Consider the following 17,777-nt stretch of genomic DNA (forward strand, 5'->3'; position numbering starts at 1 on the left):
CCGCGTCCCAGATTCGATCCACCCGAAAAGTCATCGTCTTGACGCTTGGTTCCTGATCGCTCTTCGTTCGTCGTTGCCGAAGCGCTTTCCCATTCCGTCGCCATCAAGTCGTGCAGGACGGATATGGCGGATGGTGATCCGGGATGCAACCCGGGGGCCTGGAGCAACCCAAGAGGCGACAGTCGCGAGACGTCGTCCGCCCGTCAGTGGTCCGCTATCCCGAGCTATTTGACCTTGGTGTTCCATCCGTGCCTCGCCCCCGTCGGACTATGGAAAAGTGGCTGTCACCGGCCTTGCCGGAAGCAGTGGTCCGGGTACGCTCTGTTCGCGATCTCAGCCTGGATCGTCATCTTCTCATCGAGTCTCCACCACGTGAGAGGGCTAAGAGGCGGCCGCCTCCTTGGCTTAGTGTGGCGCGCTCCTGGCTGAACTATCGCATGCGGCACATCATGTTTGTTGAAAGGAGGTCTTCTCGGGAGCTGCGAAGGATTAAGTCGCCTACCCTTAAATGTTGCTGGCAAGGCCAGCCCGGGTGGTGCCCCCTTTTGTGGTTTGTTGTTTTGTTGTGGACGGTGGCTAGAGAAGAAGAAAAACGTGACAAACGGCCTTGTGATACCAATACTCCTTCTTTAAGAAGCAAATATCCCCATTGAATTGGTCGAGGTTCTTGGGAAGGTTTTCTCGAACTTTATTTGACGTCAAAACGGTCTCACCTCGGATATCATGAGGTTTCCACTGTCTTTTGCCTTTTTGGTAGCTGCGCTACTAGCTGTTACGGCCGCAGCTCAGAAAGTCAATAGCATCACGGATGCTGTAGCCCAGCTACCTACATGCGCGGTACGGTTTCTCATGTCTCTAAGTTCGGTCCGCCAATATCTAACTTTGCTCTAGGTTACCTGTATTCTATCGGCTGTCAAGGACTCGCCATGCGGGTTGACGAACACGACGTGTATCTGCAACGATGCGAAGTTCGAGTCAGATACAGAGACCTGTATAGTTGGGGCATGCAGTATCAAAGACACGCTTCGTCAGTGATGCTCTTCTGCTTGGCTCTGAGTGGCATGTGCTAACAGCCTTTAGATGCCAAAGCTGTGTTCGAAACCACTTGTGATAAACCTGTCCGAGATCACAGCGCCGAATATGTCCGACTTACATGGGTCCTGCTGGGGCTCACCACCTTTGTGGTCGCGGCCCGTTTGATTTACAAGTATTTCTCGTCAGCAGAGCTTGGGCTCGACGACATGTTTACCCTTCTTGCCTACCTGGCCGTTCTTCCGTCGTTCATTATCAACCTCGTTGGGATTGTCCCCGCCGGCCTCGGTAAAGACATCTGGACCCTCACATCACATCAAATCGAGAGCTTCGGTTATTGGTTCTACATCCTAGAGCCGATGTACTTTGTACAGATGGGCATTGTCAAGATGGCAATCCTATGCTTTTACATGCGCATCTTCGACCGGGCTGGTCTTGGAAAGCTTCTCTGGGGCACAGCTGCCTTCAATGCCGTCAACACCTTCGTGTTTCTCATGGTTGGCATTTTCCAATGTACACCCATCCATTACTACTGGACGAGGTGGGACGGCGAGCAACAGGGCACCTGTATCAACATCAATGCAGTTCCATGGGCGAACGCTATCATCAGCATCTTACTGGACCTGTGGATGCTGTATCTTCCTTTGTCGCGAATCCGAACTCTCAACCTGCACTGGTGGAAGAAGCTAGCCGTCACCCTAATGTTTTGTGTCGGTACTTTGTGAGTTCTCACTGAATCCATGACTGACAATGTAGACGTTGTACTAACATCACCAAGCGTCACTATAGTCAGTATCCTGAGACTTCAGTCGCTTGTGCGGTTCGCAAGTTCCTTGAACCCTACATGGGATCAATTCGATATTGCATTCTGGACGTGCCTCGAGGTTCCCACCGGCATCATTTGTTGTTGTCTTCCGGCCATCCGTCTCATTCTCATCAAGGCCTTCCCCAAACTCTTTGGAATGCTCACCAAGCGCTACGACACTCAAAAGTATGCGGAATCCCCCTCAAGCGCCGCGGACGGGAGCCGAAGCACGAACCGCATGTCTCGTCCTCTCGGCGACTCCTCCACCACGGAGCTGCAATCAGCCCTGCGAGGCGGCAAAGGCATCGTTTGCACTAAGCAGTTCGCGCTGGAGACACATGACACGTCGAGCCTCTACGCGATGCAAGATCTCGAGTCTGGGAGTGCCAAGAATAGCCTTTCACAAAGCCACCGATCAACGTCGATCTCGCACACCTCAAGCGCTGTCTCGGATTACGGCGCGCCTGGACGGAAACAGTCTGGTCCCTCCGAGCACTAAGCACAACCAAGCATCGGTCTTTGAATAGGGAACGGTACCCGGAAAAGCATAGAATGTATACGGCTGAAATTGATGACTAGCGGCACTTCAACAAGCGACGCAAGACTCTTTATTACATATTCTACTTTGTCATTTTCCGGATAGAAACAATGCGTAGGCGTTAGGAGTCATTTGGGGCTATTCATCTTCACAATTTAATACCCAGTTATACATGTACCATATTGAGATCAACGGAAAAGGAAAACAAAGAGGAGAGCGCTTGATGAGCAGATGACAATTAGCGGAAGGGAAAACTGCCACATGACGGTTTTGGACGCAAGTGCCATTGTGTAACATAACAAATCCTGCATCTCCGGGCATAGCAGGGCCCAAAGAAAAACCCCCATTTGAAATACAATAGCCGCTCTAACCGCTCTTGATATTGGCTGGGCGTTGTTTGTGGTGATGCAAGCAGCTTACTTCCCCCACTGCTTTGTTCGCATGTAAAGATGCCATGATAGCCACTCATTCAATCACAAACAGCCCCTAAAGGCCTCTAGACTCTAGCAGCTCGCATTTCCCGCCGTCAGTCTCGTTTCTACTTATACGATGTACGAATACGAAGATACCATCAGATCGCACGCGCGAAGGGCCTACCTTACTTCACGCACCGTTACCTGGAAGCTACGCATATCTGGGCTTCTGGACCTGATGCCTTTGATCTCTGTCCCAAATTGCGAGCTTGATCACCCCGACTAGGTACCTACCTGGTACCCAGAAATTTGGCCTGCCATTTCCAGTTGCATTTTTGAAACGCTGTAAGATCCACAGAAACAATGTTGATTGTATCTTTCCTCTGTTCATAAGGTATCTTAAAATGGGAAAGGCAGGCGCAGGTCAGGCAGTGGCTCCTTCTGGCGACTGACATGCAAAGGCAGCCCTGCCGTTGTGGAACGTACCTAGCAGTCGGAGAAAGTTCTGTCATGTTCTACACTGAATTGTTTCTCCCACTTGGTCTTCTTCGATGAACCATCGCTCTAGATATCTTCCACGATCGATGCGTATTATACCCTTCCGAAGCAATACGCATGATGTCGGCTCCATCCATTCAGGCATTCTATCAAAGGGACGTTCCTGCCACGCCTCAGGATGCTTCGAGAGACAGGACGGGATTTCCGCGAGCTGGCGGCTTCACACAAGCAGAAGTCGAGTCTGGACACAACCCCCTTGGCCGAATATGGAACCCATCGGAAGAGTACTCGGAGGTGCATATCGGGGAAATCGAGCCAGGCCCGAATCGAATATGCTTCACCGGCCGCGTCGTCAACTACGCACCGGCTCTGCTCGACTCCAAGAACAACTACAGCCGTCCGGCACATCAGCTGATTGTCGTTGATGGAACCGGTGCAATAGCAGTATTTACGACCTCCTCTTCTCGAGTGCACTCCCTCTAAAGAGACACTTGCTGATTCCTTTACATAGGTAAAGGTAGTTCCCATCGGAATTCCAGCATCACTTCTTGTAATAGGACAGCTCGTCACCATATGGGCCACTTGGGTAGGATCCACAGGAGGTTCACATCATACGAGCATTCCATATGTGACCACGTGGACGCCCATCAATCCTACGAATGTTGGAAGCAAGCAGTTCATTCAGTTCCTCCCGGGCACTGTTAAAAATCAGCAACTCTACAGGATGCCTTTGGAGTGCGACCGAGGCAAACAGGATCCCAAACCGCTTCCAGGTTTGATGACTCTCTGTCAATATCTCAAAACGGGACACGAAACTGCAGGGGCTCGGATTGTTGTCTGCGTCAAGAGCATTGGATCTCGAAAACGTGTGAAGTCGCGAAACAATCCGAGGGAGTTTGAACTTCTCGAGGTCACAGTTTGGGACGACACCGCCAGCTGCCTGTTGACGCTCTGGGAAGACAAGGCAAACTCCGCCAGGTTCTGGAAGCCCAACGAGACCATGCTACTCTTTACCAGTCCGAAGTTTGTACCCCCTTCCGACAACAAGTCACTACCCTTGAGCGCTAGCATCGGTCTTGATCACAATACTTTGATTGATGTCGATCCGAACTTCCAGGATGCCAACTGGCTTCGACAGTGGGTGCAAAAGAGAGTCAAGAAGGAGAGTGTCTATGTGCCTTTTCCCAAAGACATTTGGAATGCAGAAGAAGCTATCCATGGACCAGTTCGGGCGCTCTTTACCCTAGCCGAGGTGGATGATTTCGCTCGCGCTGACCCGGCCAATGACTTCACCGGCAAGCTAAACCTGACCATACTCGGTATAGACCTTCTTGGTCTTCATCGCAGAAAGATGCTTTGCTGTATAGAGTGGTGAGAATAGGCCCTTCCTCTTCGAGTCAAGTCTACTCGTAGCAATGAAGGAAGCCACCATGGCTGACGAGTGCGCCTCCTCTAGTTGTGGAGTTCCCCTATATGCGAACCAAATGTCCGCGACTTGCAAGAACTGCTTGCAGGAGAAGTCTCTTGTTCTTAACCCCCGAATCATGGGTATCCTGGCAGACGAAACAGGTTGCGTTGCACAGGGGAAGCTTGTCTGGAGTAACCAGGCCTGGAGCGAGCTCTTCTTCCCCGCCTTAGAGTCGAGTGACACGGTGAACGCGGAGCCGGAGGTAGCGGGCGAGGCGAATATACTCGCATCTTGGTCTCGTCCTGTCGCTTCGTGGGAAGAACTTACTCTAAAGGATGCCAGCGTACTCCGAATCTTGGAAGAGCAAATGCTGTATGCCCGTTTTACTTTGACATTCGGCTATTCCCCATTTGTCGAACGACTGTGTGTGCTTGGAGTTGAGTGGTGAAGGGTTCGTATTTTCCAATAGTGGCTCAGAAGCGGGGGTTGCAGTTCTGTTTCGTCATGGTGTTTGTGGTGTAAAGGGTTGCTTAGCTGGCGATGAGGGGTCAGGACGAGGAACTCAGAGGAGATAGCCCGCGTATTGAGGGGAATATGAAGGAAGGCAGATGCGACGAGAACTTCGCTTTCTGATGGCGCATATGACTATAAGTGGCATTGAAGGCGACTTGCCTATAGTTGCCTGCTCATAACAGGCTGAATTGAAATTGTTTTAGCAGATGTATGCTCCGGCGAAGTGACGGCGTGGTGATGCTCTGTCAGCTGTCAGGCTGGTGTGGTCATGCTCTGTGCCAAAAGAATATCGCTGCCCAGCAGATTGGATTGGTCCCAAGTTGCTGGGCGCCTTACCTTGAAAAGATTTACCTTTTTGATGGCCGTTGTTGCTGGAAAGCTTTGGAGCATTGACTTATGAATCCGTATTGATTCCTCAATTTCGTCCGTAGCTGGAGGCCTTCCTGTCAACGTACTTGTATGATCAGTGCGGGATTGCAGTAGGTTTTGGGCCACATTTGTGATTCGCGTTTACCTGTCCACAAGCGTGGTGGGAGAGGCTGCTGCGAGCAGTCCAGAGAAATCTGCCATGGGGCCTTAGAGGATTAGAACAATGATGACCGACATTGGATCAACAAAACGCACTATGAAGTAACGGCGTCATTTCCTTCAGTTGGAGTGGGTCGCGATATCACAGGCTCATGAAGCGTCACGAAACAGATATGGCAAAGAGAATTGGTACAAGGCATGGGTCTCTTACTGAGACCATTGGCCGTTTGATTTGTGATAATACAAGGGCGATTATTTCATCGCCAGGTCATGATAAGTTCGTGATGCATACTGTCATCCGCCACCGAGGCAGTCAATCTTTCGAGCGGAGATCCCCCTAGATCCCCATTCTGTTCCTCGAAATACAAAGTCATATGTCGCCGAATCCGTTTCGAAAGAGAGATGATTGAAGCAAATAACAGAATGTCCTCCCATGCATATTGTAATGTGTGTTTGTGTTGTAGTGTTTGTTGTTAACGTGGTTCGTAGGACGAACAAGTGAAGCCTTGAGGTGAACATTGACTGCCTTGCCGGATGGCGGTTGTGAAAGTGATTGCACCCGAGTAAGAGACATCACAGTCATACAATTAGTGCTTGGTGATCTTCTCATCACCGTAGGCGGAAGAGCGACCACTCTCGGAGGACTCGGTCTTGGTGAGGTCCTCGCCGTCTTCCTCGGAGGGGCCGTGTATGGACTCCTCAAAGACGGGCTCGGGTTCGTTGACGTCGAACTTGGTCTTGAAGGCGCCAATGTTATCGGCGAAGCCACTGCTGTTGGTGCGGCGGCGAGCATTGGTGAAGCGGAAGTCCTCATCAATGACTTCCTCGCCAGCATTGCCCCTGTGAAACATGAAAGTTAGCAGTTGAATATAGTTCAAGTCAAGCTGACGTGCGTAGGTAGGAAACGGCGGAGCTTTGAAGTTGCCAAGAAGGGCGTGTGTAAGTGGGGTAGAGGAGGTCCAAACTTACCAATTGCTTCTGCCGCCACCATTCTTCTTCACCTTCTTGGGATCGACGCCCTCGTGGCCGTGCTTCGCAAAGTAGCGAGGCAAGTGCTCTTGGGGAGAGGCAGTTCCGTCGGCCAGGCCGGCGTGGTCACGGTCGTTGTACTTGTGAGATCGAGTCACTGAGACGAGTGTTAGTCGAAGATGCCAGGTGCCATGGAATTGGGATGAAGACACAACGATTCAAAGGTTGAACATTGCCCGTAGAAGAGGATGTTGATGTTAGATTGGGCAATGGACATCACAAGGAGTTGGGAATGATGGGAAAGAGCATCACAGAAAGGGTGGTGATGCGGGGGAGGTGGAGGCTTCACAGCGTTAGGAGGGGAAAGGGATACTGACTCTTGATGGAATTGGTGTTGTTGAAGAGTTGGTGTAAGCGTGCAAGGTGTTTGAAGGGGTTCAAGAACAGCGTTGTGAGATTGGGGAGGGTTGTTGTTGGTTGTTGTTGGTCAAAATTGATCGTCGTTGATGAGTTGATTCGATGGTTTGAGGAACGGCTTGATGGGTTGTAGTGATGTGAGGATGATGGAGGGGAGGAGGGGAAGATATGTAGATGAGGAGAGCTACTCAGGATGCTTTTAAAGAACGAATGCTCGAGAGGAATGGCAGCCTATCATATCACGCGATCATCAGATAGCTTGCCCAATGGGGTGGCATGGCAAGGGGGGAAGTAGCGAGCAGGTCCGGAACGGCTGGGGGTTCCTTTGGGAAAGTTGGATCGCGTGACTTGATGCAACGGACGGAGGGGCTGCTGCAAGGGAAGCACATCAGGACGACAGGAGCGAGCTGGACGAGGAAAGGCAGGCCCAAAGAGAAACGGGGTGCCACTGGGAGCACTGGGACACTGGACGGGGGCCGGCCGGCATGGACTGGGAGTGGCCGGGAGTGGAGATGGACGTGGACTGACGCCAGACCAAACCTTCATTATGCCACCTTTTTGTTGTCCCTCTCTCGCGGCATTGAGAAATTGGAGACTAGGGAAGGCGTTGTCTTTGCTGGCCGGCCGGTCTCCAACACCGCATAGCTCCACGCTTTACGTGCCTCGACGTACCTTTCCTTTGCTATTCTATCACCCACCCCTCCCTCTCATCTAGTTGCTTGGGGTTCTTGGTTACCAGAGCTTCTCTTGTTGCCGGATCATCCAATATTGACCGTTTCCCGTCTATGAGAGATGCTTCCAATTGTTCCTTCCTCAAAGAAGTCTCGCTTGTTCTTCTGACAGATGTCCAGCCATGACTGATTGACCACGGGAACACAGTGACGCAAAGGGGCCCACTCGGATCCGGGGTCTCAGGTACGAGCCCGCAGCTGGGACGGGTGGCCAGATTGCGGGGTAGTGGATACCTGAGTACCAGCCGCCGCTAACCCGGTACATCGTCCAAGCCACTGCATCGCAGCGACCACCCAAGTACCGGAGCAGCACGAGACCAGTACCCACGAACCCTTGTCATCGAGCCATTTCGGGGCCGCAACTGATCCAAAACTGCCCATCGTCAGTCTCGTCTCACACCCGTTGGCTCCTTTTTTGTCTCTCCATCAGTCGTCGCTGTTGTCGTCGTCGTTTGCTCAACCGCTTCTTTTTCGTTTGTTTACATCCATTCCTGCAAGGTAACGCCGCAAGGGCCTCAATTGTGCCATTCTGCTGCTTGGTTCCGAGGTCGGGGGCCCAAGCTGGCACGCGTGGCTGAGGCAGCTTCGTGCCTCGTTTGGGCCAATGTGGAAGCTTCGCTATTCTGGCCTGAGCATGGCGCCTTGCAATGACTCCATCACGGCAAGCTGCATCAACGGGGCACATGATCATGCTCATGCTCGGTGACTGCCGTTTCCCTTCCGTTTCCCACTTTCTAGGCTTCACGTCTCGTTACTGCCCTTTGCTTTTACCTAACGCATACTGCCTCATGGAGACCTTTGAAAGCTCCATGATAAACTGCTCCCAGCTTGATGGGGAATGAGGATCCCCAATGGGTCCTCCAAGCCGTCAGCTGCCACAACGTCGCCTCCGTACCTTAGACCCCCAAGCCTCAATAAATCCCGTCCCAACAAGTCTGAGATGCCGCTGCATCTCGCGGAGAATTGACCGTATGACCTGGAATTCCGCGTTTCAATCTCGGTCCCCGAAACCCCTGGACCGGCCAAGCTTGTCAGGTCCGAGTCAATTGACCAATGGCCCCCACCCTGCTCACGCGGAGAGCTTTCTAGAGCTATCTCGAACCCAACTTCGCCTCCCCCGATCTCGCAATACATCCCACGCTGAAGCCTGCTTCGACTGCTCAACTGCCTTCCAACTTCAGACATGATTGGATTCAAGGGTTCGATTCGGCGCATGGATCGGAGAGCTCACGAGCAACAGAGAGATCCTCTCTCTTTCGGCCCTGTCCATCGATTGACAGCTTGTATGTACAGTACATACATATGGACACATCCGCTAGCCCCCCTGACTCGCACGAATCGGTTCCCCGCCGTCTGTGCACTTGGCAACACTCCTCCCATTTACCCTGCAGCTGGTTGTCTCGACGGCGCGCTTGACGTGTCTCCCATCTACCTGCCGCATTCCTATCAAGGCTGTCATCCCATTCGTCAGTTGACAACCGGCCGATGGGGGCCGGGTCCATCTTCTAACGATCTCCGGCTCCGTTTGCCAGGCTTTACTACCGCTCGGCCCTATTGACTTTATCTGGTCCGGATCTACTGTCGTATCTATCTGGGGCTCTATCTTCTGCGGGCCAGATAATGCTATCAGTGTGCGTGGATTATATAGTCATGCCGACGATTGCGGAATCGATGTTGGCAAGATTCTACCCGTAGAGTCACGAAGGCAGAATTGGCAGGTAAGTGACAAGGCGATTTCGGAGTGCTCGTCATCCTGAACTGCCTCGTTAACAGCGGGGTCCGGTCGCTATCGATGGAGCTCGACGCAAGCGGCCACGCCTCAGCTTCCCCACGGGTCCCGTGACAGTTGTGCCGTGATTGTCCCACTTCTACCCTCGCATCGATCAGTCTCGACCTAGTATCGCTAAGGATTGTGTGAGTCAAGTCTGTAATCACGACAACTTGCCGTGAGGCCTCAAGCTTTCTCTGTACAGCAATGAAATCTGATCGGCGTCGTCGTGATTGAGTCATCGAATCTTCGTCAAAGTTCCACGCTACAACTGTCGACTCAGGGCGTCGCCCTCAACTTGCCGGAGCCCATCTTTGCGCATTTCCAACCCGCTAATCTAGCGACATCATTCTCTTTATCATGAACTACTCATTATAATATGGTGATAATGTCGTGATAAAGAAATTTCAAGATATTTGCATTCAATTCGCTCTCAGGGTCACCACTGAGGCTTGGTCACACAATGGAATCGATTTTGGAACATGACTCTTGCGTCCGTCGACCATCCGAAGATCGCTTCCGAGGCCTTGGAGCCACGTTGTTCTTTACACTCTGCCCAGGAATACTATACTATCATCACCGTCAATTGCCTTGACAACTTACTGTGCGCCCAGATCAGCCGACGCAAGCCCAGACGAGATCTAGGCAACTTGAACTGAGATGTACCTCACCACGCTTGCTCTTCTCCCCATTTCAACCTGGCCAGCTAAGATTCAAGTTATCGATTTAAACTTTGAGTATTCCTGTTCAGGTGAACATAGAAATTAGTTGAAGAATAATCGTTGCATCTAGTGGTCTGTTGCTCCTTAAGATTGACTTGATGAGACTCACCTCGTCCTGTGAGCCAGCTGAGCGTCGACGCATCTCGTAGTTGTTATCAGGATATCATCCACTTGAATAAAAGAAAAGAAACATTTCTCCTGACAGTCATGTAGCATTTCAGCTATCTTCTAGTAAAGACCACGGCGATCTTTGCTTCTTGATTCTGTGAAAGACAAGGTTGATTCCGATTCGGGCTTATCTGCTTCTTTCCTGGCAGACTATAGTGCCATTTGCCCATAGCTGGTCACATAAAGTTCGCTAAGGCGTGAGCTCAAGCTTAGTTTGAACTTCTGGAAGGGACCTACGACAACTGTCAGTCACAAACTTGTCTTGGTGGATCCTCGAGTCCTCGACCATGTGCCATCACAACAGATAAAGCAGAAAGCAGATGTGTATGAGCACAAGGCCTGGCATTGCCATATACGCAACAGGCGAAGGTATTTCATTCGTTGATAAGATCTGAGATAGTGTTTCCCTAGTCAGTGGCCGGATGCGTTGAGACGAGTACTTGCAGTGTTCCTGGAGCAGGAATGAGGATTTTCCTGCCGCCGCGCATGTTGCTACTTGGTCAAGATCACCGAATTCACCGAAATCTTCCACCGCTTCACGCTGCAATTATGTATGAAGAAACACAGGACCCATTCCACCACATAGGAGGTACCTGGCGATGACAAGGGTGGATAGCAAGGCTGAACTCAGCGAACGAGGGGGGTTTGACAATGAAGAATCGTCCAGACTTGGTGAATAGCGCCAGACTTCATTGCTAGACCATTTAACAAGATCCGTCAATGACGACGAAGAAATGATCTCGGATATCAGGCGGGTGACTATGACATGGTGTTCCAGACCAGTACTATTTCACTCGGCTCTAGTACATGTCTTGCAAAGATGAGACGGACGACCGACGTCTCGACAGCGGTTTTGCGGCTCTTTGAACCCGGTATGTTGAATGTCAGCGTGACAAAGAGTCGTCAAATCAGCTTCGGAGTTCCCGAGATATCAAGGCTAGTAAGGGGCAACGTCGCATTCCGAGCTCGGGATTACCCACCTATCACATTACATGGGAGTGATTCAATCGATGCTAATATCTTTGCAAAGACTTGCAGCAATCCGAAGAGTCTCCCACGACTGAGATTGGCACACCAGCGGAATGATGTTAGCTGCAAACGCGGCATGCAAGATCGCTTGTCAGTAGAAGCAAGAGATTGATCAACTGTCAAAAACTGTCCGTATTGTACTGATTTCTGAGTCTGACTTGGGTACATAACGTGTCGGCAGCTTCCGAACATCAACATCTTCATGCCCAACAACGAGCTCAGATTGCCCTATACCCCTGCTGCAAGAAGCCTCGAAGAGCCAGAATCACCATTCGTCCCATGTTGAGAGATACAAGTACAGCCATTATAACGCCACTCTATATTATTAATGATCGTTCGTGTGAGACGTCAACGTAAGCAACACACAAAAACCCAAAATTCTGGAGTCCACAAGCTATTATCTCGGATCATCTCAAACAATTTGCCACAAGCTGAACAACCACAAGTTTACGGCGCTTCGCGCACATATCCAAGAATAAACGATGTGGCCCAAAGACACTGCAGATCTAGCCGCGTCCCCTTCACAGCCACACACGTTTCAACGCAGGCGCGCTTCTTAGACTTGCTCAAGCTTCAGGTTCGTCAAGAAAAAGCTTCATTATTTACGCATGAATAGGGAGGCTTAGATATCTCCAGGTTACATGTACGAGCGTCCTAAACAGAGCTGGTCTCGAAAGCTTAGCATGGTGAAGGAAATAGCATCAACTAGGAAGGCAGGTAATGGAGCCCGTCCCAGGAGCCAGTAATCTTTGCTTGCTCGCCAACATCTCCTTGGACCCCCAAAATGGAACGAGGCTAAAAATGTCGTTGTCGTCGAACAGGGTGCTGACGTGAGTCGATGATGAGTAACATCCCGCTTTGAAAGATCAACCCTCCTCCATCCACACACGGGTTTAACAGGGCTGAGGCCAGATGTATGCATACGCAAACAAACGGCTTGCGCTACCGGCAAGGTGAGGGTATAGGCAAGGGGACCAACAAGCCTTGTCCCTTCTCCTTTAGCTTTACTGTTTTTTTTTTTCTGGCTTGTCGGCCATTCTTGCTTAACGGTTGACGGATTTTATCCCGGTGAGCCAATTACAAAAGCCCCCAAAAGCTTGGGAGGTTCAAACCTCCGCCCCGGAGCTGGGTTCTTCCCACGAGGATCTCGGCAAAGCCACGCACACCACACACAGACCTTGAGGTCCCCCTCCCCAAACTCGAACCCAGGTAAAGGGAGAATCACCTGGCATATACCCATTCCAGAATCGCATGTAAGTATCTCACCAAGAAAGCTCACTTCCGTCCTGCATTAAGAGATTGATCTGCAACCCACCCTCCCTCTCGGATGGCTGTACCTTAGCATGGTGATATTTATAAACGTAAAAACCCCCATCTTCCCAGCTGAACAAGGTTATCAAGAACTAGGCAGAGACCGAACCCACACCCGTTGTCCTCTCCGCCCCCTCTCCCTCGGCCATGCAGACCGAAAGGCTCCCTCTCCAGACCGAGGAAGAAAGACCCAAGGAGGAAAGAAGAAAAGATCTCTGACCGAGAAACTTACAGACCGGGGAACTCTTGTACGATTCTATCGTCATTGAGTTGCGGGGTTGCCTATACTAGTCCCAAAGTTTGAGAATCCCACAACAAGGTAATTTGGAAATGCGCAGTCTTGGATGGGAATCTCACGTGTCATTTCATATTCTCCTCTCGACTAAACTTCCCTAAAGTTTGTTCTCCCATTGCCCCCCACCACCACCACCATCCGAGCCTCCCCTCTCTTTGAACGAGTGTGTAAAAGACTAATTGTGTGCATCGTGACATTCGAATGCGGGGAAAGAATTTCCTCTCGGAATGGCCTCCCATCGGTGTCATCATCATCAAGAATAGTGGAAACCAGACTCCGATATTCCCAAGAAACGCCAGATAAAACAAGAACAGAAGTAGAATGAAGTCCGATGCCAGCCAGCCCATGTTTTCCATCTAATAATAGAGCCAGAAATCTCAAGCACGCCGGGACCCAAAGCAAACAACAAGAAACCAAGAAAAAACAAAGCTGATGAGAAGAGTGAATGTGATGAAAAGAGAAAAAATCAGGCGAACCTCCGCATTCGTCACGCCAGTCGGTCGTATTCCATCCGTACGTTTTTGACAGTCATGTCATTCGATTGCGCGTCCATATTTTGAGCATCCGATCTTTTCTTCTTTTTCCTCGAAAACGAGTGGGATATTCTTCGCGGCCCCTGTTTTTGCGTTTCCCTTGCCGCTCGCTCAATTGCCCATTATCCGACCCCTCTCTCTCAGGGCAGCTTTCCCACTCTTTAGAGGGTGTAAGTCTGCATATCCTGAAACATGAACATGTTGTCCGCGAATTCCATCGCGCCTGGGTGTGACGACATGCCCATGTGGGCGGCGGCCGTCGGATCGTAAGCCATTTCCGGCGCGGCTGGGTGTCGCGGCATGTGTTGATGTTGCTGTTGTTGCGCCGCCCTCGCTTGCGCTCCCCGAATCTTGATGAACTCGGCGTGGAGGGCAGAGTAGGCTTGGCTGAGGGAGTCATTCTTCTGCTTCTGGTCTGAGAGCATGACCTCGAGATCCTTTATGCGCTGATCTTTGCGCTCGCGGTATGCTCTTTGTGAGGCTCTGTTTTGTGCTCGACGACGCTGTTGAAGATTTGGGTTAACCCACTGCTACAATTGAGTTGACGTCAGGTCTGAAACCTACTGAGAGCACCGAAGGGGGCGCATTCTTGTACCGATTTTCACGCTTTCTCTTAGCTGGGCCCTTGCTTGTTCCAGCTTTCTCGTCCATGGTAGGCTGAGGTGATGCTGTATCGCGGGAGGAGCTCATTGGGCTAGGATAAATGCCTTGGTCGGTGCCATTGAAGTCGTTTACAAAGGTCATGTCAAACTACGACACGCATTGGTCAATTTGAAATCTTTTTCTTTGCGAATCAGGTTCCAACTCACGGTAGAGATAATGGGGCTCGTTGACTCAGATGAGCTGGCAGTGTCCAAGTACTGCTCTGTTTCGTCATAAACGTACGGTGCTTCCATATCCAAGAAGGCGTCCATGTCGTCGTACATGTTGAGTGGCAGTGAGTGGTCCATGTGTAATGATTGGGTGGCAGTGGGGCGAGGCATGGAAGAGTTATGGGGTGTATGAGGTGGGAAACGGGTCGACTAGATGTTGTCTCGTGGTCCAAGGGGTGTGAAGTCTGGGCGAAGAGTAGGATGATATATACGAGGAGGTAGATGGGCAACGCGTCGTCTGGAAAGGTGTGTCTGGAAGGTGATGTGTAATGCGAACTAAGCTACACCATGATGCTTTGCAACCGGGCTGGGAGGAAATATATATGGCGCGACGCATGGGAGAAGAGACGCAGCAGACAAAGCTAGGCCCCGGACAGGGTGCCGGTATGTCAAGACTCGGGGAAACTAGTTAGCAGAGCAGAAGCTACATGCACATGTGTGAAAGCAGCATCCTCTGGTTCGTAAGTACGTAGGTAAGCAACATTTTGACAGACATTGCCAGGACCGCAACGTACATACCGGCAACGCAACAATCCAATGGGGTCCAGGGTCGTCGATTGGGCCCCAGACAGCGCACCAACTCGTGGGCTGCTTAGAAGCATAGCAGTCCCTCTCGCACCCTCCTTGTCCCTGGTCCCTGGTGTGGTGCTCTGGGTAGCGTGATGGAGAAACCAAGAGCGAAAGAAGAATCGCCGCCGCCGCCATTCTGGGCCTGGTCGAAGAGCTTGAACCGGGTGGAGGGGTGGTGATGGTGCGGGCAGGGATGAGTATGGAGACCGCCGCTGTCTTTTTTGCATCTGCCAAGGACCCGCTTCGAACGGGCTGCGATGTTGCAAGGGGTCCCAGCAAGACGGAACCAGATTTGAACGGGTTGACGGGGCAGGACGGGAGACGGTGCGCAAAGACGGAGGTGAGGGGTCGAGTAAGCCGACGCGGTGCCGTTTAGCTTTGGCTCTGCCGCCGTTGCATGATGCTGAGCCTTCTCGACCACGACGTCGTGTGTAGGCCAGTTGGGATAGCTCTGCGTCTTCAGGTTCTTAATCTGACGAGTCGAAAATTCAGACGACAGGTTTACGAAAGCATCGCCGCAGCCAGATCTAGCCTCTTCGTCTGGTCTGCTAGATTCTTCATGATCCTAGCCTCAGCGAGAAGAATTTAGAAAACCTGGAAAGGCAAACGTCCGTGGTCTCGCCTCTTCGGTCTCCTCTTCGGTGAAGACGACGCCAAAGTTATCTTAGACTCGCTTCTTCGGTGCCAAAGAATCATGCTCGCTGCGAGTCAACAGCAACGCTGCATTGCCAACGGTTTTGAGAATCTTTTCTACAAGCCCATCCATGGCTTACTGAGTTGGCCAATCCGTCCGGCATGCAAAAGGTGTTAGTGACTGGCGCTGGAACCACGAAAGCAGTCTCTGAATTCGTCGACGTCGCCAAAGACCGAGAAGGCAGGGGAGGGATGTGGCAAGTTGGTGGGCTGCTGCCGAGCGTAGGAATCGCAATCCCGCCTTTTGGGATTCGTTTCCCAGCAGCAAAGCTTTATTCTGGATAGACTTCTCGTTCTAAAGGGCGGAGCCCGATTTGGAACTGAGCTGTAGGGGGGGCAGCACAGTAAGGGTGTATGCATAACGCGGCAGCAGCTTGGTGCATGCCGTTCTGTCGCCGTTCTCCGAGGGATCTCGAAGATGAGATGCCCAGTGCGTCAAATACCATTATTGGGTCGCCTGCTGGGGCGAAGAACAGGACGACATACTCCGAGATTGGATGGAGCGTTGTTATGTCTGGTTGATGACATGTAAAGTTGCTTGACGGTGGTGGCTGTTACACACTTCGGCTTGCCCTGTTGCCCATGCCAAAAGTCCTTTCCTTCTGGGCGTTCGTCTCAGTCACAGCCGGCACAGACTCGGGGCTGCGGTATCTTGTCGGCTTCTAGCGAGAAGAAGTGCCCAAGCAATATGACGAAGGTGATGACTACGTTGCACAGGCTCCGCATGCTTCCGAATCCCACGAACTTGGGTAAGAGTTGCCAATGCTACTGAACCCCAAAAGAAGCTGTCTGCGTTTGCTGTTCTTTCCGTATGCATTTTGTTACGAACCACACCTACAATCAATGGTATGCAGGAAAGCGGCACATTCACCGCGTGAGTGCAGCTTTGGCAGGGGGTCGTTGCCTTGCCAGGCTGGCCCGGTCCCAGGACCCAAAGCTAAGGTACTCCGCAATGCCAACAATAGAAGCCTCCTCGAGTCTCGCTTGCGAACAAACGGGCACCTTACGTCAAAACTGCTGTGACGGGTCTGTCAGCTGTCAATGGTGGTTGGACGTCTTCTGGATAGACTTTAACTCGGTCGGAGCTAGGGCGAGGCAGCTAGAAATCCTACACTAGGATACAAGAGAGATGCTGGTGGGATCCTATACGCACTTCCCAACTTAATTTCCGCCAGAATGGCCAATCCCTCCCGTCGCTCTCTTGATCTTGATAGACGGCATGGTTTACCGATATGTATCGAGGAACCTTGCGACAGTGTTGCGACGCTGTGCTTCGGTCTACGGCGCATTCAGCCAGTCGGGACAGGGAGTGTGGTGTGGAACAACATGCGAGAAAAAGAGAGAAAGAGGGGGCGCAAGTAACATGGGATTTGTCGTCTTCTCCAATTTCCTCCAAATCTTGTGAGAGTGGACTCTCAATCCGGGGTGGGACATCGCGGACAAGTATCCGATGAGAGGTGGTGTTGGTCTAGGCCGTGGGGTCAATTCTGCAACATTGGCATAGTGGAACACTTGGGAACTTTGTGTCTTCTCATCCGCCCATGTCTAGTGAAATTCGCAAGGACCGACGGTCGAATACCTTGTTGCTCCTTGCTCTTGCAGCACCCGTATATTGCACGGATCTTCATCTGATAAGCGGTGGCCCTGCCATGCCAGTCTGTCTGATGTCTTTCGCCCCCACCACAGCCACAACTCAACCATTTGAGGCTTGGATTTCTTATATCGTATAGTGTAAGCGATGAATCTCGGTCAAAAGAAGGGAAACGTTGCCTCATTCCTTGAAGGACTCATTGACCAAACTGTGAGGAAAGTTGGGTACTGAAAATGAGTGAAGAGCGTGTCCATTGGCGTTCAACGGGACAACATGAGTGTGATGTGACCTGTGTAGTGGAATTCCGCCGCACTAGCGGGCGTTGTTCTCTCATTGCAACGTTTTGCCGGCTTTCCTTACCAAGACAACTGCT

At 51.4% G+C, this 17,777-nt stretch overlaps 4 protein-coding genes across 4 annotated transcripts; 2 read left to right on the plus strand and 2 right to left on the minus strand.

Moving 5' to 3' along the window:
• Positions 1–723: 723 nt before the first annotated feature.
• HER10_EVM0009380 (CFEM domain-containing protein) lies at positions 724–2,424 on the plus strand (the record flags this gene model as incomplete). The annotated part of the gene is made up of 4 exons (XM_035478869.1): positions 724–837; positions 892–1,027; positions 1,081–1,753; positions 1,811–2,424. The coding sequence occupies 4 exons, from the start codon at positions 724–726 to the stop codon at positions 2,334–2,336; spliced, it is 1,449 nt and encodes a 482-aa protein (XP_035338735.1). The 3' UTR covers positions 2,337–2,424.
• Positions 2,425–3,199: 775 nt separating this feature from the next.
• HER10_EVM0012879 (uncharacterized protein) lies at positions 3,200–5,142 on the plus strand (the record flags this gene model as incomplete). Its single annotated transcript, XM_035482259.1, has 4 exons — positions 3,200–3,730; positions 3,798–4,202; positions 4,251–4,657; positions 4,743–5,142. Exons 1-4 carry the CDS (start codon positions 3,404–3,406, stop codon positions 5,140–5,142), a joined length of 1,539 nt encoding a protein of 512 aa, XP_035339051.1. The 5' UTR covers positions 3,200–3,403.
• A 1,180-nt stretch (positions 5,143–6,322) lies between these two features.
• Positions 6,323–8,537, minus strand: HER10_EVM0003485 (uncharacterized protein; the record flags this gene model as incomplete). The annotated part of the gene is made up of 3 exons (XM_035473160.1): positions 6,323–6,575; positions 6,705–6,861; positions 8,513–8,537. The coding sequence occupies 3 exons, from the start codon at positions 8,535–8,537 to the stop codon at positions 6,323–6,325; spliced, it is 435 nt and encodes a 144-aa protein (XP_035338185.1).
• A 4,775-nt stretch (positions 8,538–13,312) lies between these two features.
• Positions 13,313–15,491, minus strand: HER10_EVM0011879 (bZIP transcription factor). Its single transcript, XM_035481293.1, has 3 exons — positions 14,488–15,491; positions 14,243–14,428; positions 13,313–14,181 (listed from the first exon to the last, which is right to left on the minus strand). Exons 1-3 carry the CDS (start codon positions 14,659–14,661, stop codon positions 13,840–13,842), a joined length of 702 nt encoding a protein of 233 aa, XP_035338959.1. The 5' UTR covers positions 14,662–15,491; the 3' UTR covers positions 13,313–13,839.
• Between the last annotated feature and the right edge of the window lie 2,286 nt (positions 15,492–17,777).

Source organism: Colletotrichum scovillei, assembly GCF_011075155.1.
Source record: "Colletotrichum scovillei strain TJNH1 chromosome Unknown Contig00001, whole genome shotgun sequence".
Taxonomy (NCBI): Eukaryota; Fungi; Ascomycota; class Sordariomycetes; order Glomerellales; family Glomerellaceae; genus Colletotrichum; species Colletotrichum scovillei.